Raw genomic sequence first — 17,743 nt, 5'->3', positions numbered from 1 at the left:
CAGCCATAAAAACAGTTATTTATAACGGTGTGTAATTAATTGTATGAATACAGCTGAATATGTTAAACACAGCAATTTTATTTGAATGTCACAGTTTATGTCTTTGGGTTTTAGTTTTAGTGAAAGCTTTTGTAAAAAGGTCTTTAAACTAGTGATGAGTGCAATTTGATTTCAAGCCAACATTAATGTACAAATATAAACTATAAATTGTAATTCATTTTCCAATGACAGAACATGCATTACCTCAGTTATTTGGTAACAGGTCAGAGCCGACAATCCTCTCTTGCTAAAATCTTTCAGTTCTTTGAATGCTGACATTAATTCAATAAATACATTTCATGGACAGACTGAATTAAACATGAAGTGATTCTGGGCATATTCTCAAACCACAACAAAGAAAATAAAAGTCTAGCAGGAGAAAGAAAGTATGAGAAAAATGACAAAACAGATTATATATTGAAAGCAGAATGCTACTTTGATGGCAGGTTATGCAGTGGCCACCGAGACCAAAAGGACACGTGATAAGATTTTTTTTTTATCTTGTGTGGCACCAACCTTCTCATGGTACAATAACAGCATGTGCTGGACTTCAGGGTCACATTACAGCCAAGGATTGTATTACAGCTTCTCTACGCAGCAGTTACAGTATGATGTTGTATTAATGTTATATATTGTGTATCAGTGACATAGCAATAGGCATCAGATTTTCTATCCTGTGAGTCAGCAGGTGACAGAAAAACTTTTGAGTTTTCTGGACCATCTCAGGTTAAAATCTGTTCAATTACAGCTGTAATCATTCTTTGCTAAATCAGGGTTTTCAAAATAAAGTTCCCTTGTCTAGGCTGTCTTATCTGCAGAGAATAGTGTGCATTTGCTAGATCCAGCATCAGATTACATTTTCCAAAGTGATTAGTCAGATTGTTTTTTAGTAGACAGTCATGAGAAAACCAAACCTGTATGTCATCATTACAGTTACACATGAAATACAAAATGTAGTATTTGTCCATATTTCACTGCACATGGCACATTCACAGTGTTTCATTGCTTCCTATAGACTAGTTTGTCCTATAGTGTGAATGAACAGACTAAAAATAAGTGCCATTAGTATGATCCAGCGTGCAAACAGGCCCCAGCAGATGTGTGATTTTCAGAAAGTTGTATGACTGGATGGATTTGTGACGATCACAAAATATAGTTTTAGGTGCTATAATAAAATCTTAAGACAGGGTTTCTGCAGGGTTCACTGAGTTCCATCACGTTTTATGGTGCTTCCAAGCAATATGTATTTATAAAATAATTAATTTAATTAATTTAACCTGGGCAAGCAGAAAGTATGGATGATTAACCAATTAAAAATAATGAATTATTTTTAGAGTTGCAACAATTAGTCGCATTTAATCTATTAGTTCATTGAAATAAAATAAATTATCTTCGTAATCAATAATTGTCAACATTTTTCAAGCAAAAATGTCAAACTTTCTGTTTTTAGCAACAAAATGTTGAGATTTTGTTTGTTTGTTTTTTGTAATATATTATAGTAATGATTTTTGGACTGATGGATGGACAAAACAAGAAAAGAAGCCTTAAATTTAAGACTTTTTAATACCTTCTAAGACCCCTGTTTCTTTTTTTTTTCTTTGGAAACTGAATGCAATGCTTTTCAAAACCTGCAGATTCCCTGCAAGAGCAAGAAGTCCCGTCTTAGTGTAAAATCATTTATACAACTTTTTCACCCAGGAGTTCTGGGTTGATGACATCAGCTTGGGTTATACACATTTTGTTAAAAGTACTAAAATGTAACATAAAATGATATATATATGTATATATATATATATTTTTTTTTTTATCAAACACATATTTCTAATAATAACCTAAAAATGCAGTTTTGTATTTTTTGGTATGAAGGTTAAGAGTGGTAGTGATATTGTGGAGCAGCACTGTAAAATGTGTTGAATATCTACCAAAGTTCCACATCTGAAGAGTTTACATAGCAAAAGAAGGAATCAATAACCTCTTGTTTTGTGTCTGAGGGATTCCAGCTGAGCTTTTCACTTGTGCTGACAGGGTAATGAGATGAGCCAGAGCCAAACCATGCAACGTTCAACTAAAGTGACAGAAATACAGACCAGAAACCCTGGGTTATGGTTCTTTCTGCCTCCTGGGGGCTGATTTTGAACCTGTTCATCCTTGCTTGTCATTGTTTTTTTAACTAAGGCTTCACTGATTTACCACTTCAACCTCATCTGTTCACATGGTTTGGAGCCACAGGAGGGCAGGTGACATTCGTCTTTGATGAAAAAATCCACTACACTGAAGTATGACAAGAGCCGTTCAACAACAGATCACCCAGCTCTAAACCTGGTCAAAACATGACATGGTGTCAATTTTCTATCAAGGCTAAGCTTTTTAGGGTTGCAGGAAATTCCATCCAAGTGTTAGGAGACTTTACAACATATGTGGGATTGTTTGGAAAAACATCAACACTGTTCAAATGAAAGTATTCTGTAATATCTCAGTCAGAGCTTTGGGTAGATACGTGATAAAGTGCTGTGATACAGCAGTGATAAGAGTTCCTGTATTTTTTTTAGTCCTGCCTGGTGGTTTGGATGCACCTCTAACACGGCCTCTCAGAGCTGTCCGTCAAGTTGTTAGTGGGCGTGTCCTGAGAGCTGGCATTTGCTGCAGATGAGAGGACTTCTTCAAAGCTTCCTCCAGTCGCTGTACCACCAACCTTTGTCTGGTATAAGAAAAAGAAAATGCAAAAAACTTCATCAGAAAATAAATCTCTGTCCTTGCTGTACTACCATTGTTGTGCTGCGAATGGGCTCAAGGTGGCAGAGTTTTATAAAAACCAACACTGTCAGGCATTTGAAGGGAGTGTAAAAGTGTTTTTGGATAGATAACTGAGCCTATATGTGAACTTTTCAGCAACAACTTCTGTTTTAACACTGTCTTTGAGAAGCTTTCATGAACTCAAGCAGTGTGTACATTTTTAAAGATGACCCTGTTGTCACTGGCATGATATTAAAACTGAAAGTCTCAAAATAGGAATGAAGTAAGCAGCAATACCAGTGTAAGGTTCTTGGAGAAAGAGATCTATGAGGACACTTTTTTAACCTTTTTCTACACTGTAGGCCCATAAAGAATAAGGATCACTGTGAGTATAAATCACCAGCAGGATCACTGCAAGAGTCAGAGTGTAAACTAGCAATTACACACAGATGATAGTGTTTTGCTCTTTGATACGAGATTTATTACTAAAAGTTGTAGGTGGTTTAGAGATATGGCATCGATGATTTTTAAAATAAAAAAAAAGTTTCAGTCTTTCATCACTTCCTAAAGCAGTTGCAATCTCTCTCTCTCTCTCTCTCTCTCTCTCTCACACACACACACTGTTTACCTTGATAGTGGACACTGTGGTCTCAACTTTCTCCTCAAAAGACTTGAAGCTGGGAGAGTTTCTGTGAAGACGAAACAGAGAACAGTGTTTACTATATTAGAACGTCTCAGTTACTTATAATAAATCACTAATGTGCTGTCTGTTAAAAATGACCATGTAAGGTACTGAATTGTGAATGAGTTTATAAACTGATTAATACTCGATATAACTGTTTTTTTTTCTGAATTGGCATACATGTAAACTTCGGTGACCTGAGCTAGTGAAGGCAACTGAAAACAATATGAAAGCAGGGGCGTAAAGAGGTGTCAGGTATTTTAGCTTTCACAGCCAAAATACTCGCCATATCATTCTGACACTGACAAACAGCCATTAATTAAATAAATATCAATGGAAGCAGCACATTAATGTATATAAGCACTGTAATATTAAGTCAACATAAATTTAGATAAAAGTTCAGTAAATTATTGCATAAAAATTACACAGACTGGTTACCTCATGGTGGGCATGCTCATAGACTGTCTGATAGAGTAGCTGTCCCCAGAGAGCGTGGTGAGAGAGGAGTTAATGATTAGCACAGGCTACAAATTTCCCCCGTGGGATTAATGAAGTTCATCTTATCTTATCTTACGTACATACAAACACACACATACACAAAGCCAGAGTAGAGCTGGCCGACAGAGCTAGCAAGAGAAAGCATTGTTTTGTACGTTTCCTTTTGATATTGTGCACATGCAGAGTTAAGTCCCACATCTTCTTCTCATACAGATGATGGAATGAAAGACAAGGCTGAAGGGGAAAGATACACCTGCAAGGTACAAACTGGTTTTGTGGGGAAACTGACTGTCGGTAACAGCTCCGACCTCGTCACAGACAAACGGATATTACATCTTTGGTATGACTTCATACAAGGCTGCAACTCACAGTTAAGTTCATCGATCTATCTTCTTCTCAGCATTAAAACAATCAATATTTCAAAAGTAAAAAACAAAAGTCTGCATCAGTCTCAGCCTGTGTTAGCTTAGCTTTAGCACTTTCCTGCAACTTACAAGGATGTGCTGGAGAGTTCATGACACCTTGTTCACATGATTCATTGAGACAATTTATTTTGGTTTATCAGAGACCAAAATCAATTTGATCTGATTCTGTGCTGAGACAAGCACCTGACTGAGAACTGCAGTCCAGCATGGCAGTAGCATTTACTCAACAGGACTCAGCTGACTGTCTGAGTCCATACTGTACCAAACAGTTAGCGATCTATTGAGTTAAGACTGCTTTGTTAGGGAACAACTAATGAGGCATAATCAGCTGTGTGACTCTTACCCTATGGAGTTGGACCTTGGGAAGCATGGAGGAAGATGGAAAACATTTAAAGATGCTTTGACAGCTTCACAGTTACACTTTCAAATTCACTTTGAAAGAGTTCATCTAATTTATCTTATTGATACAAACTAGTTCGCTATGAAAGGTAAACTGCCACTGGTATTAATATTATTTTCATTTCAGTCTAGGTCACCACAAGGAAGCAGACACATCTGTTTGGGGGAAGTTAACTAGAAGAAGTGAACAACATTTCTGTGGACCTGTGGGGAACCTGATTGTACTGAAATGTACTTGTTCTACTGAAGTTAAACACATTTGAAGAAAACTCTAAACCAATCTCTGTTTACACACACACACACACACACACACACACACACACTGCAAAGACAGGAATAAAGAGTTAAGTTGTTGCAAGAAAATCACACAGAATTAACAACAGTGGCACAGACACACTGTGCAAAGAGGAAAATCTGACCTTTAACTGCACAAAAATGACAAATATGTGATGTTTGTGGTTGATTTGAGGTGGAAACAAAGCAGCAGAATTGGATTTTTCAAGGATGAAAAACAGCTTCTGTGTTACTTTGTCCAATGGTAAATTTTACACTGTAGGAAACTCACCTTTCAGAATCAGTGAGCTTTAATTACATGTATGTTACATTAGAGAGATAACTAAATACAGTATTAAAAGCGATTTGTTGCACATATAATGGGAATTACTATTACAGTGAATTATTTATTAATGCAACAGGACACAATGTCAATAAAAACTAAATGCATGACAGGTTAGTGGGATAAACAGATATATAAGCAAACTGATGGGACAAAATTACATGCAAGAACACACTTTGAGCATATCCACGGCAGGAATTTCAAACATGCTTACTCGCACACAACATACCTCCGTGGGAACAGTAACTCTAGACCAACCATGCTGGAATACACCAAAGATAATACACTGTGTTTCCTTTTTGTAATTTGTATCCCAAAAAACACATCAAACTGCAGTTCATCAAGAACTCAATCAACCAGTCACAGAGTCTCTACAGGTCAACACTAAAAGCAGCAATGTCACTATAAATGACAGCCTTGAAGAAACTTTTAAATTACACATCATGACTCATTTGTCAAACATCACAGAAATAAAATCTCTCTCTGCTTAAATCTGCCGGCATTCCCAGTATGTTGACATGTTGCCGTTTCTCCGATCAGCTTTGTTCCCTGACCTTCGAACGCTTTCCTCGTGTTTTCTCCTGCACATACTGGACACACTCCCTGCAACACGCACGCCCACATTCTGCAGCTTTCGCTCATCATATAACACAAATGCTCTTTTCATTTCACACACACAATAATACAGACAGAGCAACACAGAGCGTCAGAGAGAGACAACAAGGGAAAGAAAGTGACTGAGGGAGACAGACTTGGCTTCTAGTCCTCCAGCTCCCACAGAAAGCAGCTTAAAGTGGTCTTACATAATCTCAGCTTCGTCTCAACTGGACAGAGCAAGAGTCAAAACTCAGAGATGGAAAGCACAAATAAAAACATGGCTGTGAGCTGGATAAAAGTGGGGATTCATTAGTGGTGGATGGGTGGATTGGGTTATACTGGGTTGGTTTGTGCAGATGAGTCTATCATGGACCGTTTATGATGAGCAAATGCACAGCCAGGGCTGCAAAAGACACACGAGCAGGGTGACGCGTGGTGTTTGAAAGAGACTGGGACTCTAGCCACAAGGACACAGGATGATGCAGAGATTCAAAAAGCATTTATCGTATGTGTGTGAAGGAGAAGAATTCAAAAACTGATGTAATTAGTGTGTTATGGAAATTGGGTTTGCTTTAGATTCATCGTCAGAATCTGAAGTAAGTCCAGTTGAGATTTCCCAGTGACTGTGTGTTTGCATGATAGATCAATCAACACAGGCAAGCTGCTGACGTCAGTAAAAGGTCGGTGACAGGTGAGCACTGGGAGATTTTAATCTGTGATGAAATGAGAGATATTCTGTACCTCATGTCTCCAAACTTCCTGGTGATGGCGGTGCCGAGGGTGCTGAAGGCTGCTGTGGTTTTCTGCCCCGCTGTGGACAGCGTCTCTGAAGTCTTCTTGTAGCTGACACACACACACACACACACACACACACACACACTTTTATTTATCATCAGCCTCATCAAAGTCCCAGGCAACTTGTTTCATAATGCTGAGCCATCCTCTTAATTATCATGCACAGCCTTGAAATCATCCACTACACACTGTTTTAATGCAGGAAGTCACTACTTCTCATTTACTCTGTGTTGTTACTCATCACTATCACTCATCATTGCCCTTTATCACTCATATCATCAGCTTTTTTTACACATATAAACTCGTCTTTTAAATTTTGGTGGCGTGTGGACCCTTTAGTTTGCATCTGGATTATAAATTGCAACTTTAACCAATCAGGCATCTGTGTCTCTCCAGCTTCTTACACTCCTGTGGTCACACTGGTTCATTATAGATGAGGATGGAGGCTGTGTGTGTAAAGTGATCCTCAGGCTCAAATGTAACTGGATAAGAAGGGAGGCGTGTAGAGACGATCCTCTTGCTTTTCTCTCGTCTCCATGTGTCCAGACAAGAGCTCAGCACAGACTGTCTAATGAGGAAATTTGATTATTTCTCTTCACAATAAAAGACTAAACATGTTAACTCTTCAAACCAGTCCTATCCTGAAATATGCCTCCATGATAAAATACGGTATATCATAATTAAGTGATTTTTTATCATTTTATTCAATTTTTTAGTAGATATGAAAGCATGTCTTTTGAATTTAACATTAAAAAGGAAAAGCTGTTCACTAAAATGTTGCTCTGTTTGGTTTGCAAATGAAAACGCAGAGCAAAGACTGGAGAGGGCATATAAAGCTAATTGTGCTGTGAGGTCAAAAGTAGCCTTTAGCACTGTTTGATGTGTTTTTAATCAGATTCATGATGTCTGTTACAGTGAACACAGCAGTGATAGCAAGTCACTCGCATGCTGTGCTGCTTATGTCCTTTTAATTGGGTTTTCTGATACCTCTGATGCTCAGTTTGGAGGATGATTTAAAAGATGAATAAATACCTGCTCTTTGTGTTTACTCTCCTTGTGTGTGTCCTGTAAAGGGCATCTATGTTGACAGCAAACAGAAAAGCCATTCTGTCATGTGCTGCTGCCTTTACCACCACTGCCATAAGAATGGACACACACACACACTCAAACACACACTTCCATCCCTGCACTTAAACCTACAAACTCTTCCTCTGTCTTGAAGTCTCTCTCTCTCTCTCACACACCCTCTCTCTCTCTCTCTCTCTCTCTCTCTCTTTCTCTCTCACATACACACACATATTAAACTTACGCCGTGGAGCTCTGCATGTCATGCCAGCCTCTGCTGAAGTTGTTTTTGAGCTCGCTCAGAGGGGTGATGCCCAGTTTCTGTTTGAGCTCTGCGTGCTGCTTCTCTTTGGACGACAAAACCTGCCTCAATGTATTGATCTCCTCTTCCAGCTGGACACACACAAACACAAAGAGCTACTTAACAGGCACTCATCCTTTTACTGTATATTACTGTCTTTGTACAATCAAATTGTGTGTGTATATGTGTGTGTGTGTGTGTTCATACTTTAGCCAGTTCTTGCTGGATCTCCTCTCTCTCCTCCTCTGTCATCATGGAGTTGTTTAAGTTGACTTCTGATACCAAATCCTCATCGGCCTCTCTCAGTGGCTCAGAGTCCAGAAAACCTGCATTAAATATTCACACACATGGTGAAATGTTCATTAACGCACCTGGAAGACAGTGAAGGAGACACACACATATATAAAAAAAAGAATGAAAATACTAATTTGATTTAAAAAAAAAAGAAAAAAAGAAAAAGACGGTCTCTCTGGAGATATACAGATTTGATGTTCACAGAGAGAGAGCTGTGGAGTCAGTCAAGTCAAACACTTCCTACAATTAAGCATCAGTCCATTATTCACCAGTATGAAAATAATAATCTACAGTATTTTCCTCTATCCTGCAGATTTCTGTTCTCTCCTGCAACAAATCATTGGGTTTAAGCAGATACCCACAACAGAAAAACGAACAGGATTGTTTCGCTCTAATATACTAATTGATGTGTCTATTCAAAACATTTTGTATTACCATCTTTTGTAACAAGAAACTATAACCCCCCCCCCCAAAAAAAGTCAACGTCATAGAAGTGCCACGTATTTCTGGAGGAAACGCTGCTCATCTGTGCTTTTCTTTCAGCTACTTTACCTCCCTGTATTTTAGTGTGTGTGTGTGTGTATCTCTGTTCTTTTCCCTGTTTTATTTTGTCTGTGCGAGTGTGTGTGTGTGTGTGTGTGTCCATATATCTGTCTGCGCCTCTGTCTGATGGTTATGTAATCTGTGGCTGCAGCCTGTAGAGCTCTAATCTGGATTAACTGATGTGGATTATCTTGCTTTAACTCTACTGACTGACACTACAGACTGCCGCACACATACACACTAACACATACACACACACACACACATACAAATAAACAAGATGCTTTCAGATGTCGGCAGACTGAATTTCATTTCTGCAATAACTGATTTAAGTTGTTTACTGTGTGAGTAACGGGAAATACGAGGAATTTGAAGTCTTGAACCAAAATGAAAGACATTATGTAAAACCCAAGTTTGTTTACGCGAGGAGCATGAGGATTTAGGGAATCACAGAGATCAAATCCAATCTATCCAAACAAGATACAACAAATAAAATAAATTTTGGGAGTGGAAGAAATTCTGCAAGACAGTTTCATGAAGAAAATGTTTTCTTTCAAACATTTAGAAAACAGTCTTTAGAAGAGATTGCCTGTTTCTGCCTCTTACTGAAACACCTAATTATACGACTTGCACACTATACTTATATCTCCTGCAGACAAGACTGCGTCTCATAAACACAATTACACTGCCACACCCACAAACACCAGCGCGCAGTATAGATGATGATCCTGCACTAAACCACTAATTCAAAGAGAAAGAAATCATTTCCAGTGTCTCTATGAATGAAACTGAACAATGAAGCTGGTACACGGTGTCAGCTGATCAGCCTCAGGTGACTGATTCTTATATTAGATGCAGTAGAAGTATAGTGAGCCTGTCATGAAGTTTAACACCTGAGACTTAGAGATACTGACTAAATAAAGACCCAGACACAACCAACACAAGATAGCAGGAGCTTTACACATTGCGACTGCTTCTGTCTGATTAGCCTGATATTGTTGCAGGCTAATCCTGACCAGACAGGTACCACCCAGCAACAGGCAAGGCAATGGCAGGACGACTGCGCGCACACAACCCGATAAATGCAAATACAAGTAGGTCATAATATCAGCGTATTTGTTCTGGACCTGTAAAAGTTTTGCATGTAAACTAAAATATATATATAAAAAAACACCATTTTGACAGAATGGAGATGAACTACTACCGTACCTGCAGTGAGGTGTCCTCTCTCTTGATGTGGCCGCATTATAAGACAGGAGAGGACAGAGTGAGGTTAGTAAAGACAATTCTGCTGTTACCAAAACAGTTACTGCTTGAAAGTCTATGGTTAAAAAGGGCTCAGCAGCACCACATGCAGCAAAGACGCACAATTCAAACAACTGCAGCTAGCAGCACTAAACTCAAGCACAACATGCACCAGCACAAGTCAGACTTTTCTATAGCAGGGAGCTATTTCTGCCTACATTGCACAGGAGCAGGACAATCAGATTTTTTAAAACCCCTGTGGCTCAGATGGAAGCTTTTCATGTCTAAGTGCACTGAGAAATCTGATTATTTGTCCCTGCTCACACAGCCATGAGAAGACCTCGGAAATACCACGAAGAGCACTGATTTATATATTTCCTACCAGTGGAAGTTCTGTGTTCAGTTTCTGTTGCATGTCAGACAGATGCATGTTTGTGAGAGTCACATGTGTTACAGTTTGTCATTTATGGAAACAAAAGGCACAGTGTGTGAGCGAACGTACAACACGTCATGGTTAGTTTTAAAATAAAATTAGTGAAAAATCTGATGATCTGTTTTAGAATTTCGCCTCTGTCATTTGTCCTCTGCTGTGATAGACTGTGGCCATGTCACTGGTATGAGAAGAATGCTGATACTTGTAAGTTAATATGGTTCACTGTGTAAAATTGGTTAGATCAACCGTCAAAGCAGGATTCAAAGTAAGCTTGGGTCCTGCGAAAACTTGTTCTGACACTTTTTACGCCACAACCACATATAACAGCTCTTTACTAAACTGCAGGGACGGGGTCAATCGAGGTTTCATTTTAAAGCATTGTGGACATGCGACATACAACTATTTTTTATGATATTTTTGTTCCTTTACACTTCAGATTTATATTTGGACAGTTACACATTCTCTTTTTCAGCACATTCAATTTGAAATAAAATAATATATACTTAAGTGCCAAGTTTCAGCTTTAATTTGAGTAGGTTAACATCAGTATATATTAACTGCGTGGGAGATACAGTGCTTTTAAATCATGGTGCCCAAAGTTTAGGGGTTCAAAAGTGACTGGCTACTAAATGTTTCTTGGGCAGCTGCATGTTGTTTCAACATTAGCTCTCACGCGACTCGGAGTTGATTGAGAGAGTTGCCATTCAGACTGAGGTAAGGTTGTCCGTCATGAGGAGTGAAGAGGTGATTGTGCAGGTGAAGATCAATCATCAGAGAGATATCGACCGTTGGGTTCACTCTAAAAAAAAAAAAAAAGCAGGTGCACAGGAAAACTAGAAAATGACTAATGAGCTGGTAGACGAAGGAGCACAAGTCTTGTGGATGGGCACTTTATTTCAAAATGATTGTGTTTAAGTTTAGAGCCTAGAGAACAAATATGTGTAATTGTCCACTATGTCCAAATAGTTATGGTCTGGACTATACATTGGTTCAAAACTTGCACACGCATATCACCAGCATACACCTTCTGCTAATAGTGTTCTGGGACAGTAAGGGTCAAAACTACATTTTAAGGAAACATTACACTTTGGTTGAACATTTAACATAGACCCAAAGAGATGAATTAATGGAACATTCAAGTTAACTGACCCAGAACGTGAAACCAACAACAATTTTAGTTCCCCCCCCCCCCCCCCCCCCCCCCCCCCCGGGTAGTAATTACGGGACTTTAACACATCTGACCATGGTGCTTTCAATTTCACAGCCTATTATTAAAGATCAGAACCTTAAATTTTGGTGGAATTGATATCTGCTGTGCTTTAATATGTTGACTCATTGACATGAGTCATGGTAAAATGTGTAATTTCATCATTTTAAATTTTTAAAAAATGATTAGGTGATGAAGAACCGCCCCCTGAAACCTTATCAATTCAGTCGGCACTGATCATGTACATTATACATACACATGGATTATAATTAAGATACATCTGTCTTACATTTAAAAATTAAACTAGAAAATGCGCTACAGTGCAGACCTCCGCCATGGCCAGTGTCAAACAACTTACACCACACTAATTCATAGTAAATGATATGGATCTGCTCCAAAATTTAGTGGATCGTTTCCTGGCCCATGCCCCCTACCATAAATTTGGCGCAAATTGGCTCAGCACTTTTTGCATAATCCTGCTGACAAACAATTGAAGAAACCAACCAACAAACAGACAGGTGAAAACATAGCCTCTTTGGCGGAGGTAACTATAATGCAGGACTTTAGATATATTAAAGTCGCCTCCACTACATTCTACCCCTCTCAGAATATATTGACTATACACCAAAAATAAAGTCTCTAAAATGCTTTCATTGTTTTGATTAGTCAACTTTTAATTATTTAATTGACAGTTTAATTATATTATCTTGTTGTTGTTGTTTTATTTAGGCTCAATGTGATCTATCTACACTGCCAAGATTAAAATACTGGTGGGGGAATAACAAATCCTTTTTACTTATTTATTAGTTGGCCTTAAAATAGTCAAATTAAAAACATCAAGTCTAACATTACCAACATCTGCCTATAATATACCCACAATGTGTTTGTTGTTTCTTTAATTGCTGCATTTCATGTCTCTAGGTTAGACTTGACCTCAGGATCCTCAGTGGGTCTGGTGTGACTTTAAATTCCCAAAGAGGTCAAGCATGCTGACAAGTAAATGTTCAACCAGAGTGAAAGATTGTCTACTCTACGGCCTCTAATCTACATCCCTTTTCACCTGTGCTGTCCAGTTGCATATCCCAAGTAGTGGACATGACCCAGTCGTCAGAGAGGGACATTGATGTCTGACCCCACTGATCCTCCCCTGGTGGTGAAGCTTTACCCCATTCTGTCAGGTTTTCACCGTTTTGGACCCCAGGAGTCGAGTCTTCCCCGTATGAGTTCTGTCTAACCGATTTCTCAACGGAGGGGAAAAACCTACCCCGATTCAAACCTGAGCAAAGTAACATTTTCAGTGACTTACACAAAACAGAAATGGCTTGATTCAGCTTAGTTCTCATGTAATGATGTGTCCATAATCTATAACATACAAGCCTGGTCTCATTTATACCTGTTATATATTTGATGACTAGCAAACTGATTTAATGACTTCAAGCTGCACTAAGTGATTTTTTTGGCCAGTTAAACAAGCTGTAAACACGACCCTGACACACAGCGCTGCATTATCACCTTACAGAGCTGATGTGGTGAACATGCAAATTGTTATTGTCATGCAAAAATATTCACTCTACTGTATATCAACTCTGATCTGATCTCTAAATGGTTTACTGTTCACTAGCTAGCTGCTAACTTTGTCTGCCTTTGTCATTTATCTATTGTCCTAGGGGCAACAAATACATTTGGTGCTGGGCAGGTAATGTACAGTGGGTGTAACAGGGCTGTTTCACTGATGACAGCAGTTCACTGCAGCTGGAAACTTGGATGAGAACAGAGAACTTATGTGTCAGTCAAGGTATCAAATGTCACATACCCTGATCTTTTGTCGCAGACAGTCCTACAAAAAAATCTCACAGAAATGAATCAAGTATAGTTCCTGTTTTTTTTTTAAAAGTGATATGATCCCTGCCTTGTTGTCAGTTTACCCACTCAGACCACACTCACCGACTCTCCTGACTATTGGTAGGTAAATCAACACTCAATCACATGAAATAGAAAGGTACTGCTGCACTGATTTTTCTGAATACAAACTTTCCAACATGTTGCACCTCAGTCACCGTCACTTCAGGTGTTTCGCCCTCGATAACACACACCTGCTAATGTGGTCAGTGTGCCGCAGTGGTTTTCTGCTTCGTGTGATTCAGTGCGGATTTATGTTTTCATCTGGGAGAGTTGAGTCTTACCCTGCTCTCCCTCGCGTGTGGCTGAGTTAACCCATTCCTCTCCAGGACCCATGCTGCCCCAGTCCACCACTGCTTCACTCAGAACACTAGAGTACAGCTCTGCAGCAGAGCAAGGCAGCAGGGTGAGAGGAGACAAGAACACTGGTTACAATATACACAGACACGGGGATGTGGTGCTTCTCCACTCTCCACTCCAGCTTTGCCATTAAATGGATAATAGTTAGGTCTGTTTCGTTACAGGAGCTGGTGCAGGCAGCTTATGTGAATTTGCATTTGCACAGGAACAGGAAATCTGATGTTTGACCCTTTGTGGCACAGATCTGAACTTCTTTGAGCTCTTCAAAAAGGATACGTTCAATTCTTGCAATGTAAAGAGAATTGCAGCAAATCTGTGCTTGTGTGAGTTAACAATGAGATCTTTTGCACAACTAAGCAAGAATAACCAAGGTTATTGAGCAATCTAAATATTTTGGAAACTGATGACATCTCATTACACCATACTGCAGCACTACAGGAGGAAGCAGTCCAGAATATGGCCAGTGTTGTTTCAGTCATAGTCATTTCCTTCTAGTTCCACAGTTTAACTTGTGGTAAAACTGACTAGTAAACTGGTAAACAGATTTCAGTGTAAAACATAAGCATGATATCATTCACTCAATATCATTCAAGTCTAAAGTTTACATTACATTAATTTCAAAGACTCCACATCAAAGCCACAGACACTCATTAGGCCGCTCTGGTGTATTTCATAGGCTGTCTGGTTTGCTTTGCTTGCTTTGGAAGATATATTTAACAAATATCATGTACATTTCAACACTCCCCTTCTTTTACTCTCCTTTCTGTGTCTTCCCCCCTTCTTTTTGTCCAGGGTGAAATACCTTTGGTCACAAGATTCCCATCTGGCCCAGTGGTCATGTGGCTATGCTAAATCAGAGGCCTGGGGATGGTCATATGGCTACAAAATCAATTGGAGCTAAACCGGAGGCCAAGTTGCCCGCAGTATGGCCCAACAGCAGCAATACTGTACATACTATATATAAACCATATATATTTAATCCAAGACTGAACTTTGTTATCCCAGCTGCATTTACATGGGAGAGTTATAAAGAGTAGTTCACAGGCCTTAGCTGTTATAACACAAATAGATGGATTACAATGTTAACAAAGTTTTCCCATAATAAATGAAAATTATCCTGTAGTTTCACAGACAATAAGAGTCTTTTTGCCCTGCTCCATCTCTGGCCCCAAAGCCTCACCGCCCCCCCCCCGCCCCCCCTTGGCTTTAACAGGTACCCATTCAGACTTGGAATGCAATAGAAAGCAATTAATTACCTGTACAACCAAACACTTATCCCACTGACTGCACAGATGTAGAGCCATTTAAATCATCAGTAGTTAACCATTCTTAGTAAAAAAAAAAAAAAAAAATGGTTGCACCAAACAGCAATAGGCCTAAACAAGAATACAACTTACTGCCTTTACAGCACCATTTAGTAATTCTGAACATCATAGACTACATTGGCACTTAAAGCAATTTCACACATAATCATGCATGCATGGATAACAGGGCAATTTAATTGATTTCAGAGTGGTGGAAAATTGTGGGAAAACTGGCACTTAGCTGAACCACCACTAAATACCAGAAATACCTGAAGACTCATGTATTAAACCACCAGACAGCCTCTGAGTCAGGAAACAGTATCCTGCCACAGAACTTCATTTGGTGTGGAGTTTCCGTGTTGTCTTGAATAAACAGTAACACAAGCCAACTGCACACTGGACCACTGTGTATGTGTTGACTCTTCATGTCTGTTTATTTGCTTCTTTAACGTGGCCTAATGGACGAGAAATCTCTTCAGCTCAATAAATGACACATGCCCAGTTTTAAGAATCGTAAGAGGCTATATGAGAGAACATTCAGCAACAGCAAACTGAAATAATCTATGCTAGAAGTCATCACTCCAAACCTGCATTTTTTAACCTTTCCAGTATTTTCTGATTTATGCTATTTTCTTTCCACACTCCTCCAACCTCCGTACAGTGACGTGTGCAGCCTACATTCAACTTCAGCTCATTATCAGATCAACAGCAAACAAACAAGCACTACACTGACCGCAAATAACGTCTGTCTGCCAAATAAAAAGTTTCGTCTTTCACGTTAGCCGACAATGACTCACCTTGTCTGGTTTCCATCAGCGGCAGCCAGGTGAGCTTCCCAAACAAGCTTGTGAGACACGCCGGGTACAACAGCACGCGCAGCACCGGTCGTTGGGTCCGTGAGTATTTACTCGGGTTTCCTTCGGATGTCACGCGCCTGTTCATCACTGAGGCGGAGCTTAGAGCACGAGCCAATGAGCTTGCGCTGGTTTGATTTACTTAATCAATTTACATATTGAACATATACGTATACAAAATAAATACCAGGCTCTGATCCTCCAAACACGATATACAGCATACCGTATGTTTTTGTGGTGGAGGTGAAGTATTCCAGCAATTTATTACTTCTTCTTCTTACTACTATCTTAAGTAAAATGCTTCAATATTACAATATTCCATTACAAGTAAAATTTTAATTTTAATTCAAACGCTTCAGGAGTATTATCATTAAAATGTATTTAAAGTGCCAAAAGCAAAAGGAAGTTAAACCTTAATGTGGAATAAGTTCCTTCAGAAATGTAGTAGAGCTGAAGTATAAAGTAGCATGAAACTGAAATATTCCAGTAAAATACAAGAACTTCAGAAATTACACTGAAATGGTATCATAATTATCAAGCACAGTAATTGGGCAGCGGACATTTCACAAGGCTGTCTGAATGTTGCCTTTTAAACCTAATATCCTTAACACTACTGCTACTACTACTACTATTATTAATGATAATAATAATAATAATAATAATAATAATAATAATAATATAGTTCAATAAGAAAGGAAGGAAAGAAAGGATTTCAGTTAGCAATATTTTAATTACTGATTTGTTATTCAATCGTTATTTTTTATATTAAATAATCCTCCATGTAATCTTAATTAATGTGGTGATATATTTTAGTTACACTGACTATGTTTGTAATATGCTGCATTTGCATTGTTCAATGTAAAAACCAAGGTTATGGGGACTGGGTTGCTGTGGCACTCTCATGACCCCTGCTGACATCAAACAGTAGTCACCACTGTGTAAGCAGATAAAAAAGAGGTTGATGTTGCTGTAACACACCAACAGACATTTATACAGAATGTCACAGAGTCAGTACTTCAAAAAGTATTAGATAAATCAGAGAAGAAAGAGTGTCAACGGAAAGGTAGTGGTGTCATATATTAATATCAAATAAGTCAAACCATGACGTTTTGGCATTTGACCCAGTTGAATTTATTCTCCATCAGATCCTCAGATGAAAACAGTGTTTGTGGCTAAGTGAGCAATGATAATATCAGCAGACATTTTAAACAGTGGCAGCAGGCGGAAGAGTATGTTCCTGGATTGTTGGCAAACAAGGAGCACTCGAATCAAGTAAAAGACTTAAGATTTCTTTGAATAGAAATACCATTGAAAACAAAGTGGTGTATACATAATAAATATGCTGCTGTTTTCCCAGCAAGTGTATGTTTAGATAAGGAAAACCCTTTCTGATGTTACAGATAATACACTGTACTGCAAACTGAATATCCACAGACCTCCTGAGTTGAAAGTAA

General features: G+C 38.8%; 1 protein-coding gene across 7 annotated transcripts; it reads right to left on the bottom strand.

Moving 5' to 3' along the window:
• Positions 1–58: 58 nt before the first annotated feature.
• On the bottom strand, positions 59–16,320 carry tpd52l1 (tumor protein D52 like 1). 7 transcript variants are annotated; one of them, XM_022767227.1, is made up of 10 exons: positions 16,233–16,320; positions 14,056–14,154; positions 10,197–10,217; positions 8,358–8,476; positions 8,094–8,242; positions 6,731–6,832; positions 4,721–4,735; positions 3,893–3,931; positions 3,401–3,461; positions 59–2,737 (listed from the first exon to the last, which is right to left on the bottom strand). In XM_022767227.1, the coding sequence occupies exons 1-10, from the start codon at positions 16,246–16,248 to the stop codon at positions 2,615–2,617; spliced, it is 744 nt and encodes a 247-aa protein (XP_022622948.1). In that variant the 5' UTR covers positions 16,249–16,320; the 3' UTR covers positions 59–2,614. The 7 variants fall into 7 exon arrangements, with proteins under 7 accessions (XP_022622948.1, XP_022622956.1, XP_022622965.1 ...); XM_022767235.1 differs by lacking the exon at positions 4,721–4,735; XM_022767244.1 differs by lacking the exon at positions 10,197–10,217.
• Positions 16,321–17,743: the final 1,423 nt, after the last annotated feature.

Source organism: Seriola dumerili, unplaced genomic scaffold, assembly GCF_002260705.1.
Source record: "Seriola dumerili isolate Sdu_G_001 unplaced genomic scaffold, Sdu_1.0 BDQW01000025.1, whole genome shotgun sequence".
Taxonomy (NCBI): domain Eukaryota; kingdom Metazoa; phylum Chordata; class Actinopteri; order Carangiformes; family Carangidae; genus Seriola; species Seriola dumerili.
Note: the sequence above shows the minus strand (reverse complement) of the source record. Positions and strands in the feature narration are given on the sequence as shown.

Coding starts and splice junctions, on each gene's coding strand:
- tpd52l1 (XM_022767227.1), bottom strand. Junction 10,218..14,055: donor CACACGCGAGGGAGAGCAGG/GTAAGACTCAAC, acceptor GGCCACATCAAG/AGAGAGGACACCTCACTGCA. Junction 8,243..8,357: donor TCCAGCAAGAACTGGCTAAA/GTATGAACACAC, acceptor GTGTGTGTCCAG/CTGGAAGAGGAGATCAATAC.